Source organism: Enhydra lutris, unplaced genomic scaffold, assembly GCF_002288905.1.
Source record: "Enhydra lutris kenyoni isolate GAN:26980312 unplaced genomic scaffold, ASM228890v2 scaffoldscaffold17, whole genome shotgun sequence".
NCBI classification, from domain to species: Eukaryota; Metazoa; Chordata; class Mammalia; order Carnivora; family Mustelidae; genus Enhydra; species Enhydra lutris.
The window spans coordinates 21,905,962-21,929,005 of record NW_019154101.1 but is presented as its reverse complement, the minus strand read 5'-3'; the positions used below and the strand labels follow the sequence as shown (position 1 = coordinate 21,929,005).

At 37.8% G+C, this 23,044-nt stretch overlaps 1 protein-coding gene across 3 annotated transcripts in view; it reads left to right on the top strand.

Moving 5' to 3' along the window:
* LOC111147650 (ethylmalonyl-CoA decarboxylase 1) overlaps positions 1-23,044 on the top strand; it is a 75,793-nt gene that overhangs the window by 795 nt on the left and 51,954 nt on the right. For 2 of the 3 annotated variants that reach the window (XM_022503847.1, XM_022503844.1), the window contains exon 2: positions 21,187-21,408. In XM_022503847.1, coding sequence (XP_022359555.1) covers positions 21,189-21,408 — 220 coding nt within the window. In that variant the 5' untranslated portion in view covers positions 21,187-21,188. Of the gene's footprint in view, positions 1-286; positions 497-21,186; positions 21,409-23,044 lie in introns of those variants that run through there. The other variant, XM_022503846.1, reaches the window with a different exon arrangement.

Here is a 23,044-nt window from a genome sequence, read left to right as displayed (position 1 = left end):
TGTCCAGATCATTTTTTGGTGTGGGCTCTTTACATCCTGAAATTCTTCAGAGCCTCGATAATCCTTAATGCTCCACACACCCACACATGAGTCACAAATACAGGGGATTAAAACCACAGAGAACTTAAATTACTGGTTCAAAGGGCTGATGAGGAACTTGAAGAAAACAATCTGTGTCGACCCCCTTCCCTCCTCCTTTCCTTTCCCCACTTTTATCCAAGGACCGCATGTTTATCAGCTGTTGCTCTACATGCTGGAGGTATTGAGATAAACGGGACATTGGCAAGTTTCACAGAAGATCCCTTCGGGGAAGCACTCTATTGGAGGAAATAACGGGGAGGAGGGAGTTGTAATTACGAAATCTTCTGGGAATGGGAGGAGGAGTAAATGGGCTGATCCTTCCCTGACCTGTTGCCTGACCTGAAGGAGAAGTTGGTAAAAGGTTACATTCTGGGAAGAGAAACCAGCTTGCAGAGAGCGGTGGAATCATAACAGGGTGAGTGATGGGAGTAAGAAATAGGGTAGGTGGAGAGTTGGTTTGTGGGCAGAGTCTCAAGCCTCCTGTGGCATTATGAATTCTTAATACTTGTATGCCAGATTATTATTGATTTATATTATTTGTCAGGCACTGTTCTAGGTATTGTAAAGACCTTCTTACTTTGCAAAATGCAATGGGGATGTTCAGTTAAAAATTTATTACATGAGGCTTAATAAAAATACTGTGCAAGTGGACAGTATATTTATGCAGTCTAAAGAACTAAAGGAGATGCGGTGGAGTCACTGTGAGGAAGAGAAAAGTGTAATAGGTGAGGAATTACAATTATATAGGTGATGAATGAAGAGCAAAAACCTGAAGGATTTGAGAAACGAGAAGGTTCATTTTGGCTATATGAAGAAGAGGGGTGTGTATGATGGCATGTAAATGAAGCTTGAAAAGTTGGTTATATGATGACAGTCTAAAATGAAAGCAAAACTTGAAAAACAAGTCATGTAGTGACAATCTAGAATATTTCTGACTTTTTTGTTGTTTACCACTTGCCTCAGGTTAATAGTTTTCTTGTTAAGTATGCATCTGTTTTAATTTTCTGGATTTAGTAATTCTGACTTATGGTAAAATGGGTTACATATGGCTTTCATGAGAGACCTAGCTTATTCCCCGTGCAAGGAGGGGAACTCTTTAAAAACCTTCGCAGAACTTTAACAAAAATGGAAGAGAGTAACACATGTAGTCTTAGATGTCCATAGGGCTCTCCTCTTTCCCTTTTCCAGTGGCGTGGTTAAGAGCTTATTCAGCTGATGTGACTGTGGCAGAACAGCAAAGCATCCTGCGTGACAAAATTTAAACGAAATGCTTTGTCCTGAAGAATGTTTATAAAACGTAAATTCCTCAGAACTTTTTCATTGCCTTATGATTCTGGAAGAGTCCAGAAATGATGATTGCTTAACCACATGCTTACACAGAACCTGAATCTCAACCTTGTTTGCTCACATGTACTTTCAGATACTATAGAAGTTTATTAGTGGCTGATATTTTTGTCATCTCCTTAGCACTGAGACAATCAGACTCTTGTCTGATTTGGTCGTTGAATTTAGAATTGGGATGAAAGTATACATAAATAGGTGATTATCATATTTCTAGAACTGGATTTCTAAACTTGAGGTCAGCAAACCTAGGAGGCTTAAGCAGTGCCCTCAAGTTTTTGTGGTATTCTTCTGTGGCATAGACAAGGGAACATGAGGAGAGGAGAGAAAAGAAGGGTGAGTTAGTAGTGGAAGGGGGATAGGAATGAGGAAGAAGAGAAAAAAATGGAATTAACAGAAGGATATGTGAAGTATTTATTACAAGATTTACTTGGAAAAATCAGCATATCAAAGATGTCTAGTGAGGCAAAAATATTAGTTACGTGTATATTTAATTTTGTAATGATTTAAAGATAAGGAAATAATAGATCTGATGGCATATATACTAATTGCCCTTCTGTTGGATATTGGAGAGGTAATATATGAGGACAGAACAGGCTCCTTACAAGAGAGAAGATATATTGTTCATTGATTTTGTTATTCCACAGTAATTAAAAAGGCTATCGATAAAAAAATGCTAATGATTTTTTAAGTGTTATTCCTTATTTTCTAGTTTATTTTCTAATTTCTTTGTTCTTTTCCCTAAACAGAATACTGTGGAAAACAGCCAAATTTAGTTTCTGAAAATAGCCATCAAAGTCCTTATTAAGTTTATTTTGGCACCTTTTTTAATGTTGAAGGCATGGTAAATATAGAGAAGATCAGGACCTCTGCCTCAGTTGAATTTTCCATTGAGTTTCTATTCTATGTCTGATATCTCTAGGGACACGACATGCTTAGAGAATATCCAGGCAAGAGCTTGGATGTATTACCTTTTGCTCTGGCTCTGTATATATACCTTTCAGTTTTGTGAACTGACCTGATTAAGTGATCTTGAGAGCTTATTTCCTAGACTAGAAGCAGGCATAAGGAACCCTGAGCCCTACTCTATTTGATCTTCTTTAAATGGAATAAGATAAAGGCGCCCCAGGTTCCTTTTACCACATAAGCCTCTTAGAGAGAGAGAGACGGACAGACAGACATAGAGACAAAAAAGAGAACAGAACTAAGAAAATCCAAAAAGCAGTAGTTCCAGGGCAGATAGTTTCACTTTGTAGCTTAGTACACAAAGCCACACACTGAATTACTTGTTTTTGCCTCAAAACCCCTATCCTCCTTTGGAAGGTGAAGAAGAGAAAGTGAGGCAAAGTAGGTCAAATCTCGGATTCCCTCTTTAAGTTTGCCACTAACAGTTACTAGATGTTAACCTCAGTACCACTGGGTAAATTGTCTCTCATCCCAAGAAAGTTAGAGAATGTAACAGTCTAGACCTGACCTAAGATTCCTCTTCTGAGAGAAATTTTACATAAAGAACAAAGAATATTACCAATCAGATCCTTGTAAAATATGTATTGCCAACTACACATATTATAGATAGAATGATGTCTTATTATTTATTACTTCACTTCTTAAAAAGTATTGATATTTTTATTAATGAAACAATAAAGATTGTGTTGTATGCAAAGCCATTTTGTAAACACTAAAGGAAAATCATACCCTTGCACATTTGTAGCTACATATCCTGGACTTGGATTTCATAGAAACCCAACAGTGAAAGAAATTTTTCTATTTTGCAAATAGAGATCTTACATTTAGTTTAGAAAATGATGGGTAGGTACTGTAGTGCCTACACAGTAATAACCATATTAAGGTTCATTTAGTTCCACAAATATTAAATGTGAAACTGTGTGCTAAAGCCTGTGAATAAGATGCAGTCCTGCCCTTAAAAATTTTTTAATGTACTGGAGCTTCATTTCTAATTCTCTAAGGTACTTCAATAAGGACTCTTTAGTAGTTGTCAGACCTGCCAGACTATGTGGCCACTGTGTTCTTTGTTTAGTATCTTTATGGCTGTGTGTTCTTTATTTGCTATCTTCAATGTAAAGAAATAACTCTATTTCTTTAGGAAACTAGTTTTGAAAACGGTCATTTAGAAGATTGGGAGAGATTACTGGTAAAGGCAGAGGCAGCCCCCAAAGTTTGGAATGATATCCTTCAGTTAAAAAAAAAAAATTGAGAAATGTTGTATACATACATATAGTGAAAAATGCATAAGAAGTATTTAAAGAACAATAATAAAGAAACAACAAAGAGAATAAGTGTGTATCCCTTACCTAGGTTAAGAAAAAAAACACACGTGTTTTCCGAAACCTAACTTTTTTAGTATGTGTTAGGTGACTCAGGCAATAGCTTTCTTCATTTTTAATATCTTCATATATTTTCATTCTGGCCAGGTGACCTGAGTTTCAAATCAGGAAATAAAAGTAATAATACTTTCTGGAAGTAGTATATGAACAATAGTGTTGTATAGTTTTTTTTTTTTTTTTTTTGGGGTTTTTTTTTTTTATTTTTTTATTTTTTTTTAAAGATTTTATTTATTTTATTTGTCAGAGAGAGAGAGAGAGTGAGCACAAGCAGATAGAGTGGCAGGCAGAGGCAGAGGGAGAAGCAGGCTCCCTGCTGAGCAAGGAGCCCGATGTGGGACTCGATCCCAGGACGCTGGGATCATGACCTGAGCCGAAGGCAGCGGCTTAACCCACTGAGCCACCCAGGCGTCCCTAGTGTTGTATAGTTTTATACCCATCTCATAAATACTTTGATTTAATCAGATAGCCTATGTACAAAATATTCTCTTGTCCATTCAAAGGCTTGTGGTTCTAGCTATGGAGTTACATGGAATTATGTCTAAAGTTTAAAAGGTTTTTATAAATTGATAACTTATTTAAAAATAAGTATTTATTTCAAGAAAAATAGAGTGAGAACTTTGGTTGAGAGCATTTTTGTTGTTTTAAAATTTGACAGAAGGTAAGTTTTAATTGTGAAAAGGAAGTGTGGGCTTTATTTATTTTTTTTTCTTCTAGATTTGTTTCACGGAGGGGAGTGGAACTGTACAATTTTCATGCTAATAGATGAGCAGTAACATAATATTCTGAAGAAATGACACTCTGAAAATATGTAAGATGAGAGTATTTAAGGGTGGCTCCCTCTGCCAATATTTTGGCCGTTAAGGCACTACAAAGAAAAGCAAGCCTGAGTTTATGTTTTCTTTTGGTTACTGTCCAGGAGACCTGGAATATTGCCTGATTTTTGTTGTGGTTCTCCTTAGAATTTTAAACCTTGGAAAGAATGAAGGCAAATAAAATACAATAACTTTTTGCAGGTGATTTAATGTCTTTGGATCCTTTTTTGCCTATAGAAAATCCTTAGATTTCTTTTTCTTAGATTTTATTTATTTGAGAGAAAGAGAGAGAAAGTATGAGCAGGGGAGGAGCAGATGGAGAGAGAGAAGCAAACTCCCCACTGAGCAGGGAGCCTGGTGTGGGCCTTGATCCCAGAACTCTGGGATCATGACCTCACTCGAAGGTAGATGCTTAACCAGCTGAGCCACCCAGGTCCCCTGGAAAATGCTTAGATTTCATGATGAAAGTTTACTGGTGAAGGAAAAAAAAATCCTTTTATGATGTCAAGACTATATTTTAAGTATGCTGAAAATCTCTAATAGAGCTTAATAAAAGGAGGAACTTTATTCTGGTTTTGATTAGATAGTTGAAGTATATTTGCTTTTTGTGTGCATCTTTTGTTTTCTCGATAAAACTAAAAAAAATTTTAGGGTAAGGTTACTTTTTTTTCTCCTTGAAACAGTTAGCAACTAGTCACTAGTCAGAACTCAATAAATACCATTTAATTGTTACCAATTATATCTTACCAAATGCTTTTATCATATGTATGTGTGTTTATGCACTAGGATCCGAGTCTGTGATTTCTTGGCCATCAAAACCTATACATAGGTGTCATTTCCATGCAAAGAAACTATTCAACCTTTTATTTTTATTTTTATTTTTTTTTAAAGTAGGCTCCATGCCCATTGTGGGGCTTGAACTTGTGACCCTGAGATTGAGAGTCACATGCTCTACCAGGCAGGCACCCCTCAAGTCCTTTTTTATTTCTTAGAATGGAATTACTGACTATTTTAAATAATTTGATAAAGAATACTATCCTCTTTTAAAATATCTTAATTGCTAATATTGTCAAAATTTGTCCTTAGAGAAGCAAAGAAGGTGTCAAAACTCCTTTTTTTTTTTTTTTAACAGTCTTGAGATTTTTAAATTTTTTTTTACACATCATGCCATGAATTCATAAGGAATAGGTTCCAACAGCTCAGGCTTCTGTCCATTGGTTCTTACAAAATGTGCTTTTCTGGGTGGAGCGGGCTGATGCTTCAGTTGAACTCAAACGCCTTTCTCTTTGGCTTCCTTCTTTTTCTGATCATTTTCCTTCACATTCTTCAGGAAGCTGTTTGGCTCTTTGCATGCTTAATGTGCTCAATACATGAATTCTCTTGGCAAGAATCTTGCTCTCGGGTGCCTGGTGGCTCAGTGGGTTAAAGCCTCTGCCTTTGACTCAAGTCATGATCCCAGGTCCTGGGATCAAATCCTGTATCGGGCTCTCTGCTCAGCGGGGAGCCTGCTTCTCCATCTCTCTCTGCCTGCCTCTCTGCCTACTTGTGATCTCTGTCAAATAAATAAATTTTTAAAAATCTTAAAAAAAAAAAAAAGAATCTTGCTCTTGTTTGTTTACAGCAGTGCCAACAGCATGCTGGATAACATTGTAGACTCTTCCAGTTTTGCCATGGTAACATCTTTGGGGGCTTTCCTGTTTGAACAGTGCCCATCCCCTTGATGTCTACCATATCACCTTTCTTGGAGATTTGCATGTATGTGGCCAAAGGCAACTCCAGGTTTTCTGAAAGCCTAGGGAACGGACTGTGGCTGTCTTTCCTCTTTTCCTTTGTGTTGATCATTTTGGCAAATTACTAGAAGATGGCTGTTCCCATTACAACTCATTTTGAATGGTACGTTTTGGTATATTTCACTATTTTTCTAATGAACTTTGACTCCTGAACTTGGGTCTAAGGGTAGTGAAAGGGGAGTGAAAAAAAAACAGTGGTTGGTTTGCATGGTGGTGGAGCATAATGGTCAAAAAAGAATTCTTGAGCCATGTATGGTGCAACTTAGTTTAAGTAGCACAGACTTGGGACCCTTGGGCAGAAAGAGCTACTACACTTTACTCTATGAAGTTAGTGGTTATATGCTTAGTGCTCAAGGAGGAGGAGACACGTGGGGCAGGTGTGTTAGATCATAAATGTCTTCTTTGAATTTCTGCTTGTAGTCATAAAACTACTGTGGCAAGGTTTCTCTGGTGCTTATCATTAAATTAAATATTAACTATCAGTGAGAGATCTGGGCAGTCTTGAGATACCCTAAGAATGTAGCTACCAGTGCAGATTTGATCCTTATCACAACTATGAAGGCTATAGGCTAACTTTCTAGGCTAAAGATGAACATTTTTCTGCTTCTATTCCTCCTCTGTTGGAGATGAGAAAATTATTCACATGGCTGGAGCTTATGAACATGAATACATCTTGTGAAGATATTGGTTTTGTTAAATTTGTTTCAAGCCCCAATGCTTGTCATTCTCAGTAAATCCTGAGATTTTTAGTGTAGGCTTCTTTTGCCAGCTCAAGAGATCTTGAGGCAACTTGATATTTATATATGGGTGATAATCTAGGAAGCCTCCAAATCCTTGTGTTTTTTGCATAATCACTTCATACTTAGTAATAACATTTTATTTTTGAAGTTTTTCTCCCCAGTCCCACTTCCCATAGACCTAAATTTTCTACCTTTATTACTTTATTTCCTCTTCAGTTTCGTGCTCAAGTCCTGAGAAGCCACCTTATTTTAAATTTTTTCAATCTCTTTGAAAATGTGTACATAGATTTATACTTCTGTGGGTGTACATTTGAGGTATACAATTCACTTATTATTAAAAATAAATGCAAATATCTTGAAATTAATTGAAATATTTAACATTGCAGTTCTGTGTACTTGAGATCAAGAATACTTTCAACAAAAGGATTTGTCCTTGTCTGGGACAGTTTTGCTTTCAGTTAAAGATTATTAGTTCATTTGACCAGAATAGCTCATTTTTAGTGATGCTAGATTACTAATGACCATAATTATAGAGGTACTTCCTTTCCATAGACAGAGCTTTTACTCTCTTTTGGAAAAGCAGGCACCTATGCCTTTGAATCAGGCATAAGTTTTGAGAACTGGGGCTACGCAAAGGAAAGAAATAAGCTAGATATAGGCAATAACATGCAGTAATATTTGCAAGAAAATTATTTATTTCAAATGAATCATTGTTTACAGCGATGCCAATAGCATGTAGTAGTAATTGTCAACATTTAGAGATTGCCTCATTTTCTTCAGTTTTACGGTGTTGTGTAATTTTCCCATCTGTCCAATAATTTTATGTAGTACCAATAAAGTACCTTTTATTGCACTAATCAAGGGGGTGGGAACATCTATAATATAAATTTATTCTGCATTTTTTCTGCGTCATTACGTATTTCTTTGTTATAATTGGATTCTTTTGTTCATTTTGAAATTTATTTCAGAAATGTTGTAATATCTCCTAAGTTAACCGAAAATTTCCTGTAATGTTACAGGATTATGTTTGATAAGCATTCCTTTTAGGTTTCAAGATCTTCAAGAGGCTTTATTTACATGCCTTAAATCTAATTATACCATAGAATCTGTCATCTTAATTGTATCATTTTCTAATCTGATAGGACTGGTGGTGGGATGGGAGAATGGTATAGAAGTAAGCATATTACATGAGTTTTGGAAAAGGAGTATAAAATTGGCACCAGGTGAAGGTATTAAAGGTCATTTTAAGTACTTAGATATTTTATTTTGCATCTTAAAACTTTTGACTACTTTGCTTGGTTGCTTACTAGGTGCTGTTTTGTCACTTGGACTCAGACCAGTATTACTCATAGTCCATAAGTGGGCCCCTTGTGCTTTTATTATTCTTTACTGATAGGTTAATAACTATAGCCACAGACAAATAGTCACTTTTTGGGCAGGGGAGGAAAGGAGCATGGACATGTCTGGTTTTTTTTTTTTGAGAGAGAGGGAGAGAGAGAGGAAGAGAGAGGAAGAGGAAGGGAGTGAGGGAAGGGGCAGAGGGATAGAATCTTTTAAGCGGATTCCCTGCTCCCAACCTGGGACTCAATCCCGCAACCCAAGAGATCATGAGATCATGTGATCATGAAATCATGACCTGAGCCGAAACCAAAAGTGGAAAGCTTAACTGACTGAACCACCCAGATGCCCTGGACATGTTCTGTTCTAAATAAACACTTGTCTGCTTATTTCCATCCATGTGAGCACTTCACATCCTTTCCACTTAGCGTGCATATTTTCTTTTAAATTTCTAGTCATTTTTATTCCAAAATGCAGAGACAATGCCTAGATCTACTATAGCCTAAACTACAATAAGTAGAGCCTCTTTCCCTATAAGTTTTCCTATAAGTTTTAGGAATTAATTGATAAAAACCTAAAAGAATTTGATTCTGGTTAGAATCCTTGAAATCTTAACCCTGTTAGGAATAACCCCAGGAGTTGTTAGAAATAATTTTGAAAGCTTTTGCATGGACAGATGAATGTCCAAGTTGAATATAGATGAGAGATTCTAAGAAAAATTTTACTAAGTTCCAGAATGCTAACTTCCACTTCTAGGTTAAGTAACTTCTGGATTCAAAGAACTTGTTATAGTTAAGGTGCTCTTTTTTTTTTTTTTTTTAAGATTTTATTTATTTATTTGAGAGAGAGAGCATGAGAAGAGAGAGGGCAGGGGGAGAAGCAGACTCCCCGCCGAGCAGGGAGCCTGATGGGGGACTCGATCGCAGGATTCCAGGATAATGACCTGAGCCGAAGACAGTCACTCAACCAACTGAGCCACCCAGGCGCCCCAGTTAAGGTGCTCTTAATGTCTTTTAGGGAGTGCCTGAAAGGGCTTCTTACTTAGATTGCCAGTGGTCTAAGATCTCAGCTTTTGTGTTTAGACATTTGAAAGTTATCCTGTAAATTTTCTTTAAAATACTCAGGGGAACCAGAAGTGGGTTGTATGTGTTGTATGTGAGATGGCAATTAGATGAAACAAGTTTTCAAAAATGTTGATGATTTTCAAGCTATGAGATGAAAATTCTCTATACTACTCTCTACTTTTTTGAATGTTGGAAAATTTTATTCTTTCTACTTTTGTGAATGTTAGAAAATTTCAGAAATGAAAAGTTGTTGTTGTTGTTGTTGTTTTTAAGAATGAGTTGGGGGCCCTGGGTGGCTCAGTCGGTTAAGTGCCTGACTTGATTTCAGCTCAGGTCATGATCTTAGACTCTTGGGAACAAGCCCTGTGTCAGGCTCCATGCTCAGTGCAGAGTCTGATTGAGATTTTCTCTCTCCCTCTCCCTTTGCCCCTCTCCCACCACTCAGGCTCTCTCTATCTTGCAAATAAATAAATGAATAAAATATTTTAAAAAATTAAAAAAATAAGAATGAGCTGAAGGCAATACGAGTAAATGTTAACATTTACTAAAAATGAGGAATGGGTATTTGTTATATTATTTTTCCTATTTTTAAAAAATCTTGGAACATTTCAGAATTAAACTTAAAAAAACTGCCTTGGATGCTGGAACACTGAAAAGAAATAAAATAAAATAAAATAAAATGGAAAAAAATTGCCTCTCCATCCATGAGTATTAAAATATGAAGCTGTTTTCTGACAAATTAAGCTCATAAAATGTAGAATAAATGTCAGTTTGTTAGCCTTGATGTTTACTAGTGAGTACCCTTCCAGTAGGAAAGAAAGAGGATTAACTGTTAAGAGCATAAGGAGTTTGATGGGGCGCCTGGGTGGCTCAGTGGGTTGAGCCGCTGCCTTTGGCTTAGGTCATGATCTCAGGGTCCTGGGATCGAGTCCCGCATCGGGCTCTCTGCTCAGCGGGGAGCCTGCTTCCCTCCCTCTCTCTCTCTGCCTGCCTCTCTGTCTACTTGTGATCTCTCTCTGTCAAATAAATAAATAAAATCTTAAAAAAAAAAAAGAGCATAAGGAGTTTGATAGTAAGAATAAAGTTGTGGCAGTTGAAAGCCACAGCACTTATGGCACCTTTTTTATTGGAGGAATAGCATTAAGGTCTTATTCTTGGATATTGTTTTCAAAGACAACAAGCACCTAACTCACTACCATTCTTTTTTGTTAAACCCTCTCCTATATATCATAGCACATTAGGTCATACTGTGTCTAATATGAATTACATTTTATTTACTTTTTTTTAGATGAGTTTAAGGAACATCTTGGTCTCCTCCATATTGTATTCAAAGTCATCTTAATGAGGAAATTTTGAAATACTGTTCCCAAGTTCTTAAAGTATATCTGTTTAGGGGATTGCATTCCACTGTGTAATACTTTTAGATACTTAGACAGTTACAAGTATTCTGCTGAGCCACTTTAACAAAAATGTCCCTTTGAAGGTGAAACAATTTAAAATAGAAGGGAGGGGATGCCTGGGTGGCTCAGTTGGTTAAGCGGCTGCCTTCAGCTCAGGTCATGATCCCAGCGTCCTGGGATCGAGTCCCACGTCGGGCTCCTTGCTCAGCAGGGAGCCTGCTTCTCCCTCTTCCTCTGCCTGCCTCTCTGTCTGCCTGTGCTCACTCTGACAAATAAATAAATAAAATCTTAAAAAAAATAGTAGGGAGATCATATTGTAATCTTTAGATGACCTGTTCTCCATCTGCTTCTGATATCATTTTATAACTCACATATGAGAGATATTTCTAAATGTATAAAAACAAACTTGTGACATTCCATTTGGCAACCTGATGATTTATTTTCTTCATTAAGCATTTAAATACCTTGTTTGTGTTGAGCACTATACTAGGTCCTAGTGACAAAGGGTATGTACCTCAGAGAACTGCTCTTAGGAAGCTTCCTGTCTGATGAGAAAGACAAATGAAAAATAAAATTAAAATGATGTGTAAAATGTGCTAAAATGTAATCATATAATGCATTGGGATAGAATAAATAAAAGGAATAATTATCTCTGCCTAGGAAATCACTTATAAGGACAAATTTAAGAATTTAGGTTTTAAAGATGATTAGGTACCTACCAGGTCAGTGAGGAAGGAAAGACATTATATGGGAATGTAATACTATAAAATAGCAAGGTAAATTTGTGGAATTCTAGTCATTTGGTGTCCACATAGACTATCTGTAGAGATGTTATGAGAGACTTAAGTTACCAATAAGGGCCCAATCAAAGTGAGCTTTGGACTTGATCCTTTTGTTAGTAGAAAGCTACTAAAAAACCCTACGTTTGGAATAATTTGACTAGATTACAGAGATAGCTCTCATTTTAAGGAATAGTGTGAAACTAATTGGTGACATGTATGTTATATAATGAGGTTTGAACTATGTTGATAGTAGAAGGAATAAAAGATGGGAAAGATAAGAAAAAAGACATTTACAGGTTGGTTGCATATGGGAAATGAAGGAGGGGAAGGAGATATGTTTTTCTGTGGCCTACAGGGTTGGTGATATTATAGATATTTACGGGAACGAATAAAGAAGGAGCAACAGGTTTTAGGAGAAGTATGACTTCAGGTTTAGACGATGATTTTTGAGAAGGCTGTGTACATCTAGAGGTGAGGAATAAGGAGATTTCTGTTTGAGTTAGGAGTACGCAGGTATAAGGTTTCTACTGGAGATGGTAATGTGGGCTTTGTTGTTTTATGCGTTTTAATAAATGCTACAGACTATAGAACTCCAACAAATCAATCATAAAAAGGCAAATAATAGAAAAAATGGGCAAAAAGCTTTAATAGATACTTTAGAAATTATATGCAAGTAACCAGTAAGCATATGAAAATGGAGCTTGACTTCATTAGACATCATAGAAAAGCAAAGTGAAACCACAATGACATACTTCTCTTTAGAATGCCTTAAATGGAAAAAAAAATAGAAAAAGATGTTAGCAGGTGATGGTAAGATTGTGAAACAACTAGAACATTCACTAGCTGTGGAAATACTAGTATATATTGGTACAACCATTTTGGAAAACTCTTTGGTATCTTTTCAAGTTGAACAAATGAACAGATTCAGTAATGGGAATCCAGCTGTGTGTGTGTGGTGTGTGTGTGTGTGTGTCTGAGAGAGAGAGAGAGAGAGAGAGAGAGGGAAAGAGAGAAAGGAAGAGAGGAAAGAGGGGAGAGAGACAGGTGAATATTGATATGTAGAGTTTGCTGATAACTCCCACCATGCTCAATTTCAAGCCCCCAATGGTTTCAAAAACCAACTTGCAAAATTCTTCAGTGCTTAACAATCAATATGTCAGCTTCAGCCAAACAAAATAATTCCATTTTTATATATACCCAACAGAAATCTATCTATCTATTAGAATAGATAAATTGTGGTATATTCATATAATAAAACACAATGGGAGGAATAGAATATTTAGACTGTAATTACACATAATAACCATAATGGATGTAACAAACACAGTTGAAACCAGGCACAGAAGAATATATACTATTCCGTTTGTATAAAATTCAAAACAACAGACTAATCTAGGGTATTAGAAGTTAGGGTAATTATTATCGTTGTAAGGAGTTGTGACTGAGAGAGGACACAACAGACCTTTGAGCTTTGTATTGTTTTGTTTTGCTTTTACATTCTGTTTCTTGATCTGGGTCTTACTGACTTAGTGTATTTACCTTGTGAAATTCAATGAGCTATTAACTTATGATTTGTATACTGTTTTGAAAGTATGTTTTATATCAACAAAAATGCTTACAGAGGGCAAAAATCCTTATGGGCAGAGATGAGATTATCTGGGATGTATATATACAGTGAGAAGAGAAGAGTGACAAAATGCTGGGGAATGCAAGAAACCATGCACATGTTCCTATTTCTTTCCCCATATTCCTCAGGTTTCCTATGAAAGTATTGCAGAAGGCAAGAATAATGCTGAGAATGAAATTTCTATTAGAGAGTAGGATTGCTTCTGTAGTATTCCTGCATAGAGACTGTTTCCAAGGGGACATTGGACTGAATTTATTCTTTGATTTTGCAAAAGTTAAAGAGTTGGAGGAAGAAGAGCTTCTATCATGAGAAAGACTTGCCAGGAGGCAGGAGATGGTGCTAAACACAGAACAGCAACATTTTTGTAAACCTTCCCAGTGTATTGGATCCCAGTAATGCACTGTAACTACATCATCATCTCTCAGTGATAGACTGAAATGGTATACTTTGTGAATTACTTGGTTTGGGAAGGAGGGGAAAGGGAAAGATTTCCATACCCACCTTCTCCTCAGTGCTTTTAAGAAGTGGGGAAGTAGGAGAGGAGTGAAGATGGCAAGGAGTAGCAGGTTGAGAGGACGTCAGGATGCAGGAGTTCAGTTAGATAGTTATCAAACCATTTCAAACACCTACAAATCCAACAGGAGATCGAAGAGAAGAAGAGCAGCAATTCTAGAACCAGTAAAACCAACCACTTTCTGAAAGGTAGGACTTGCGGAGAAGTGAATGCAAAGCCATGGGAAGATAGACCTTCAGGGGAGAGGCCAGCTCCTGGCAAGCAGCGGAGCAATAGAGCACAAAATCAGAACTTCTAAAAGTCTGCTCCACTGAGGGACATCGCTCCAGAGGCTAAGCAGGGGTGGAGCCCTTGCGACAACAGTGTGGTCTCAGGCCCCACGGGGTCACAGAAGGATCAGGGGTGTCTGAGTGTAGCAAACCTTGCAGGTATTAGAGCGGGGAAGCCGGCTACAGAGACGGAGCCGAGGAGTCGGAGGAGATGGAACTGACGGATCTCACAGCTCGGGACAGCTCGGGATTACCTTAAACTGTAACCCATAGCACAGTTGGCCACTGCTTTTTGAGCAGTGACCCCACAAGTGGCAGATCCGGGGAGACTCACCTTCCTTCTCTGGAGGCAGGAATCTGCTGGGTTTAAGGACTCCAAATGGGACTGTGTGCCAGAGACAGAAATGCTCAGTCACAGGCCGGGTGAGCTCGAAGCATGGTTGGAGACCAGGGAGATGAGAGTGATTGAGGGCTTTTCTCCAAGGGTGCACTGAGGAGTGGTGCCCCCAGCTCTCGGCTCCTCTGGGCCGGATATTGGGAGGCCACCATTTTCATTCCCATCCTCCAGAGCTCTATGGAAAGCGTTTAGGGAACAAAATCTCCCAAGAGCAAACCTGAGCAGATTACTTAGCCCAGCCCCTGGCAAGAGCAGTGCAATTCTGCCTCTGGCAAAGACACTTGAGAATCACTACAACAGGCCCCTACCCCAGAAGATCAGCAAGAACATTCAGCCAAGATCAAACTCACTGATCAAGGAGAACAGTGGAATTCCAGAGGAGGGGAAAGCAAAGCATGGAATTCATGGCTTTCTCCCCATGATTCTTTAGTCTTGCAAAGTTAAAATTTTTTTATTTTATTTTTTTAACTTTTACTCTTTCCTCTTTTAATGTTTTTTAACTAGTTTATCTTAACAATACCTTTCTTATTAAAAAAATCTTTTTGAACCTTCATTATTCCAGTCATATTTTATCCTTCATTGTATCTAACTTTATTTTTTGTATACATATAGGGTTTTTTCTTCTAAACAATTTTGGGATACAACTTCTTCTAATAGATCAAAATATACCCAAAATATAGCACAGGGCTTTGTTCTAGTCTCCAGCCTGAGCAAATTCTCTCCACTTTCTTTTTCTTTCTTTTCCCAACCAACTTATCTTATCAACTCTTTTTTAGAATTCGTTTTTAAATTTTCATCTTTACAGTCCTATTCCATCCCTTCATTGTGTTTACGTGTGTGTGTGTGTGTGTGTGTTTCTTTCATTAAAATTTTGGGAGGTAGTTTCTTCCAAGAGACCAAAATATACCCAAAATCAAGTAGGTTGTTCTGTTCTATTCACCAGTCTTATATATATGTATTTTTTTAATTTAAAAAAAATTTTTTGGGCGCCTGGGTGGCTCAGTTGGTTGAGTGACTGCCTTCGGCTCAGGTCATGATCCTGGAGTCCCGGGATCGAGTCCCACATCGGGCTCCCACCTCATAGGGAGTCTGCTTCTCCTTCTGACCTTCTCCTTGCTCATGTTCTTTCTCACTGTCTGTCTCTCAAATAAATAAATAAAAATATTAAAAAAAATTTTTTTTTTGAACTTCTTTTTACCCCCTTCCTTCTCTCCCCATGATTTGGGGTCTCTTCTGATTTGAATAACGTGCATTTTGGGGGGGTCTTTGCCATCCTTTTAGTATTTTATTCTCTCGTTCACATATTCTTTTTTTTTTTAATTTATTAGAGAGAGAGAGAGAGAGAGAGCAAGCACAGGCAGACAGAGTGGCAGGCAGAGGCAGAGAGCGAAGCAGGCTCCTTGCCGAGCAAGGAGCCCGATGCGGGACTCGATCCCAGGTTGCTGGGATCATGACCTGAGCCGAAGGCAGCCGCTTAACCAACTGAGCCACCCAGGCGTCCCACTCGTTCACATATTCTTATTTGGATAAAATGACAAGGCGGAAAAACTCACCTCAAAAAAAAAAAAAAAAAAAAAAGAACAAGAGGCAGTACCAAAGGCTAGGGACCTAATCAGTATGGACATTGGTAATATGTCAGATCTAGAGTTCAGAATGTTGATTCTCAAGGTGCTAGCCAAGCTTGAAAAAGGCGTGGAAGATAATAGAGAAACCGTGTCTGGTGAAATAAAAGCCCTTTCTGGAGAAATAAAAGAACTAAAATCTAACCAAGGTGAAATAAAAAAAGCTGTTAATGAGGTGCAGTCACAAATGGAGGCTCTTACTGCTAGGATAAATGAGACAGAAGAGAGAATTAATGATATAGAACAATGGCAGAGAATAAAGAAGCTGAGCAAAAGAGAGATAAACAACTACTGGACCACGGGGGGAGAATTTGAGAGATAAATGATACCATAAGACAAAACAATATTAGAATAATTAGGATTCCAGAAGAAGAAGTAAGAGAGAGGGGAGCAGAAGGTATATTGGAGTGAATTATTGTAAAGAATTTCTCTAATATGGCAAAGGGAACAAGCATCAAAATCCAGGAGGTGCAGAGAACTGCCCCCCTCAAAATCAGTAAGAATAGGTCCACACCCCATCATCTAATAGTAAAACTTACAAGTCTTAGTGACATAGAGAAAATCCTGAAAGTAGCCCGGGAAAAGAAGTCTGTGACATACAATGGTAAAAATATTAGATTTGCAGCGGACTTATCCACAGAGACCTGGCAGGCCAGAAAGAACTGGCATGATATATTCAGAGCACTAAGTGAGAAAAACATGCAGCCAAGAATACTATATCCAGGTGGCTATCATTGGAAATAGAACAAGAGATAAAAAGCTTCCAGGACAAACAAAAACTGAAAGAATTTGTAAACACCAAACCAGCTCTACAGGAAATTTTGAAAGAGGTGCTCTAAACAGAGAGAGAGACTAAAAGTAGTAGACCGGAAAGGAACAGAGAGAGCATCCAGTAACAGTCACCTTACGGGCAATACAATGGCACTAAATTCATATCTCTCAGTAGTTACCTTGAATGTAAATGGGCTAAATGCCCCAATCAAAAGACACAGGGTATCAGAATGGATAAAAAAACAAAACCCATCTATATGCTGTCTACAAGATACTCATTTTAGACCCAAAGACACCTTTAGATTTAAAGTGAGGGGGTGGAAAACAATTTACCATGCTAATGGACATCAGAAGAAAGCTGGGGTGGCAATCCTTATATCAGATCAATTAGATTTTAAGCCAAAGACTATAATAAGAGATGAGGAAGGACACTATATCATACTCAAAGGGTCTGTCCAACAAGAAGATCTAACAATTTTAAATATCTATGCCCTAACACGGGAACAGCCAACTATATAAACCAATTAATAACAAAATCAAAGAAACACATCAACAATAATACAATAATAGGGGACTTTAACACTCCCCTCCCTGAAATGGACAGATCATCCAAACAAAGGATCAACAAGGAAATAAAGGCCTTAAATGACACACTGGACCATATGGACATCACAGATATATTCAGAACATTCCATCCCAAAGCAACAGAATACATGTTCTTCTCTAGTGCACGTGGAACATTCTTCAGAATAGATCACATATCAGGTCTCAACCAGTACCAAAAGACTGGGATCATTCCCTGCATATTTTCAGACCACAATGCTCTGAAGCTAGAACTTAATCACAAGAGGAAATTTGGAAAGAACCCAAATACATGGAGGCTAAAGAGCATCGTACTAAAGAATTAATGGGTCAACCAGGAAATGAAAGAAGAATTGAAAAAATTCATGGAAAAAAATGATAATAAAAACACAATAGTTCAAAATCTGTGGGACAAAGCAAAGGTAGTCCTGAGAGGAAAATATATAGCGATGCAAGCCTTTCTCAAGAAACAAGAAAGGTCTCAGATACACAACCTTACCCTACACCTAAAGGAGCTGGAGAAAGAACAACAAGGAAAGCCTAAACCCAGCAGAAGAAGAGAAATAATGAAGATCAGGGCAGAAATCAATGAAATAGAAACCCCCCCCAAAACCCAATAGAACAAATCAATGAAACTAGGAGCTGGTTCTTTGAAAGAATTAATAAGATTGATAAACCCCTGGCCAGACTTATCAAAAAGAAAAGAGATAGGACCCAAATAAATAAAATCATGAATGAAAGAGGAGAGATTGCAACCAACTCCAAAGAAATACAATTATAGGAACATATTATGAGCAACTGTACGCCAGCAAATTTGACAATCTGGAAGAAATGGATGCATTCCTAGAGACATATAAACTACTACAACGAACCAGGATGAAATAGAAACCCTGAACAGACCCATAACCAGGAGGGAGATTGAAGGAGTCATCAAAAATCTCCCAACAAACAAGAGCCCAGTGCCAGATGGCTTACCAGGGGAATTCTACCAAGCATTTAAAGAAGAATTAATTCCTATTCTTCTGAAACTGTTCCAAAAAAATAGAAATGGAAGGAAAACTTCCAAACTCATTTTATGAGGCCAGCATTACCTTGATCCCAAAACCGGACAAAGACCCCATCAAAAAACAGAATTACAGACCAATATCCTTGATGAACACAGATGCGAAAATTCTCACCAAAATACTAGCCAGTAGGATCCAACAGTACATTAAAAGGATTATTCATCACGACCAAGTGGGATTTATTCCAGGGCTGCAAGTTTGGTTCAACATCCTGCAAATTAATCAATGTGATATAATACATTAATAAGAGAAAGAACAAGAACTATATGATACTCTCAATAGATGCTGAAAAAGCATTTGACAAAGTATGGCATCTTTCTTTATCAAAACTCTGCAAAGTGTAGGGATAGAGCGTACATACCTCAATATCATCAAAGCCATCTATGAAAAACCCACCGCAAATATCATTCTCAATGGAGAAAACTGAGAGCTTTTCTGCTAAGGTCAAGAACACGGCAGGGATGTCCACTATCACCACTGCTATTCAACATAGCACTAGAAGTCCTAGTCTCAGCAATGAGACAACAAAAAGAAATTAAAGGCATCCAAATCAGCAAAGAAGAAGTCAAACTATCACTCTTTGCAGATGATATGATACTATATGTGGAAAACCCAAAGGACTCCCCTCCAAATCTGCTAGAACTTGTATAGGAATTCAGTAAAGTGTCAGGATATAAAATCAATGCACAGAAATCTGTTGCATTTTTATACACCAACAACAAGACAGAAGAGTGAGAAATGAAGGAGTCAATCCCATTTACAGTTGCACCCAAAACCATAAGATACCTAGGAATAAACCTAACCAAAGAGGCAAAGAATCTGTACTCAGAAAACTATAAAGAACTCATGAAAGAAATTGAGAAAGACACAAAGAAATGGAAAAATATGCCATGCTCATGGATTGGAAGAACAAATAGTGTGGAAATGTCTATGCTACCTAAAGCAATCTATACATTTAATGCCATCCCTATCAAAATGCCATCCATTTTTTTCAAAGAAATGGAGCAAATAATCCTAAAATTTATATGGAACCAGAAAAGACCTCAAATAGCTAGAGGAGTGTTGAAAAAGAAAGCCAAAGTTGGTAGCATCACAATTCCAGACTTCAAACTCTACTGCAAAGCTGTCATCATTGAGACAGTATGGTACTGGAGCAAAAATAGACACATAGATCAGTGGAACAGAATAGAGAGCCCAGAAATAGGCCCTCAACTCTACAGTCAACTACTCTTTTACAAAGCAGGAAAGAATGTCCAATGGGAAATAGTCTCTTCATCAAATGGTGTTGGGAAAATTGAAAAGCCAGATGCAGAAAAATGAAACTGGACATGTCCTACACCACAAATGAAAATAGACTCCAAATGGATGAAAGACCTCAATGTGAGAAAGGAATCCATCAAAATCCTTGAGAAGAACACAGGCAGCAACCTCTTTGACCTCAGCCACAGCAACTTCTTCCTGGAAACATCACCAAAGTCAAGGGAATCAAGAGCAAAAATGAACTATTGAGACTTTATCAAGATAAAAAGATTCTGCACAGCAAAGGAAACAGTCAACAAAACCAAAAGACAACTGACAAAATGGGAGAAGATATTCACAAATGATCTATCAGATAAAGGACTAGGATCCAAAATCTATAAAGAACTTACCAAACTCAACACCCAAAGAACAAATAATCCAATCAAGAAATGAGCAGAAGAAATGAACAGACATTTCTGCAAAGAAGACATCCAAATGGCCAACAGACACATGAAAAAGTGCTCCACATCACTTGGCGTCAGGGAAATACAAATCAAAACCACAATGAGATACCACCTCATGCCAGTCAGAATGGCTAAAATTAACAAGTCAGGAAAGGACAGATGCTGGTGAGGATGCGAAGATAGGGGAACCCTCCTACAATGTTGGTGGGAGTGCAAGCTGGTGCAGCCACTCTAGAAAACAGCATGGAGGTTCCTCAAAAAGTTGAAAATAGAACTATTCTATGACCCAGCAATTGTATTACTGGGTATTTACCCTAAAGATACAAACGTAGTGATCCGAACGGGCACGTACACCCCAATGTTTATATCAGCAATGTCCACAATAGCCAAACTATGGAAAGAACCTAGATGTCCATCAACAGATGAATGGATAAAGAAGATGTGTTATATATATACAATGGAATACTATGCAGCCATCAAAAGAAATGAAATCTTGCCATTTGCGACAACGTGGATGGAAATAGATGGTATTGTGCCGAGTGAAGTTAGTCAATCAGAGAAAGACAATTATCATATGATCTCCCTGATATGAGGAATTTGAGAGGCAAATTGGGGGGTAGGGAAGGAAAAAACTAAACAAGATAGGATGAGGAGGGAGCAAAACCATAAGAGATCTTAATCCCACAAAACAAACTGAGGGTTGCTGGGGGGAGGAGGGTGAGAGGGTGGTTGGGTTATGGATGTTGGGGAAGGTATGTGCTCTGGTGAGTATTATGAAGTGTGTAAACCTGGCAGTTCACAGACCTGTACCCAGGGGCTAATAATATATTATATGTTAATAAAAAATAAAAATTAAAAAAAAGAAGTGGGGAAGTAGTCCCTATTAAATATAATATTAGAAAAGTGTTCACTTTGACTATTGCATATTTTTCTCTGTTTTCCAGAAATGGCTGGAAATCTTTTGAAGACATCACCTTTGGCTGTAAGGAAAAAATTACTGCATCAAATGGGAGTATCACTTTATAATACATCTCATGGATTCCATGAGGAAGAATTAAAAAAAAAACTTCAGCAGTTTCCTGGTGGATCCGTTGACCTTCAGAAGGAAGACAGTGGCATTGGCATTCTTACTCTGAATAATCCAAGTAAAATGAATGCCTTCTCAGGTATGGAGATCTTTCTTTTGCTAAAGAATGACACTAAATCTAAGCTGCTATCACATGATTTTTGTCTCTACTCTGGTGACAGAATTCTTCGAAGTTGTGATACTGTTACAATATGCATACTCACACACAATACCCAAAACTGTCACTTGAACCAGGAACATTTTTACTAATTGTATTTTAATCTTTTTAAAAAAATCCATCAATATGGATGTTGATAGAAAGGAAACTTTCAAATTAATCTTGATTATTTTTTCCATTGACTTTTACTGACTAGGTAATGACTTCATTTGTTTATGTTTAGCTAATGTCCCTGGGTGACAAGGGGAAGGAGCTTTCAAAGATTTTTGAAAACAGAAGAGAGAAAGCTATAAATGAAAAAAGAAATTACTTAGTTAAAATGTTTTTCTGTGACTTGAAATAAGACTGTCATTTTAACCATGTAATTCCAATAATCAGTGAAAACACTGTGCTTGCCTATGTGTTGCCTCATTCCTGACACTTAGATACTGGTAAATACCTTCTATTTGCTAGGTAGCATTCTTGGGCATGCATGAATTTATATTTAAGGGACCCAAAAGTCCAGGATATGTGGTACTTTGTAAATTAACACCAAAGTTCAAATTTGAATTACACTACTAAGTTACGACAGAGCTAATAAGTAACACTGCTGACTGTCTAGCGCTCCTACTTTTTTCAACGTGATTTTGGCAGTTTCTGTTTGTCAGTGATGTACCTCATGGGTGGTTGATAATATTATGCAAGTGCTAATGAGAAACCTTGCTGACTACCCAGTTAGGATGACTTTGACAATTTCTATTTTTCAGTTATGCACTCATCATCATGCGGAGTAAATTATATATTGTAGTATTTGAAATACTGGGCTTAAAAATGTCTCAATAAAAAATTTTCATACCTATAGGCAAAAGTCAGTAGACTGTAAACTTTGTAAATTATTAGTGGTGGGTCTTTAAAACACAAGATGACTTTTCTTTCAGCATAATTCAGAGATGTCTTTCTCTCTCTCTATTAGTGTTATGCAATAGAAGTATAATGCAAACACAGGGGTACTTGGGTGGCTCAGTGGGTTAAAGCCTCTGCCTTCGGCTCAGGTCATGATCTCAAGGTCCTGGGATTGAGCCCCACATCGGTCTCTCTGTTCAGCGGGGAGTCTGCTTTGCCCCGTATCTCTCTGCACGCCTCTCTGCATACTTGTGATCTCTGTCTGTCAAATAAATAAAATCTTAAAAAAAAAAAAAAGAAGAGAGGGAGGAGTCAAGATGGCCGAGAAGGAGCAGGCTGAGATTACTTCAGGTAGCGGGAGATCAGCTAAATAGCTTATCCAACGGGAGATCGAAGAGAAGAAGAACAACAACTCTAGAAACAGAAAATCAACCACTTTCTGAAAGGTAGGACTGGTGGAGAAGTGAGTCCAAAGCGACGGGAAGATAGACCGTGGGGGGAGGGGCCGGCTCCCGGCAAGCAGCGGAGCAACGGAGCACAAAATCAGGACTTTTAAAAGTCTGTTCCACTGAGGGACATTGCTCCAGAGGCTTAACTGGGGTGAAGCCCAGGCGGAGTCAGCGCGGCCTTAGGTCCCGCAGGGTCACAGAAGGATTGGGGGTGTCTGAGTGTCGCA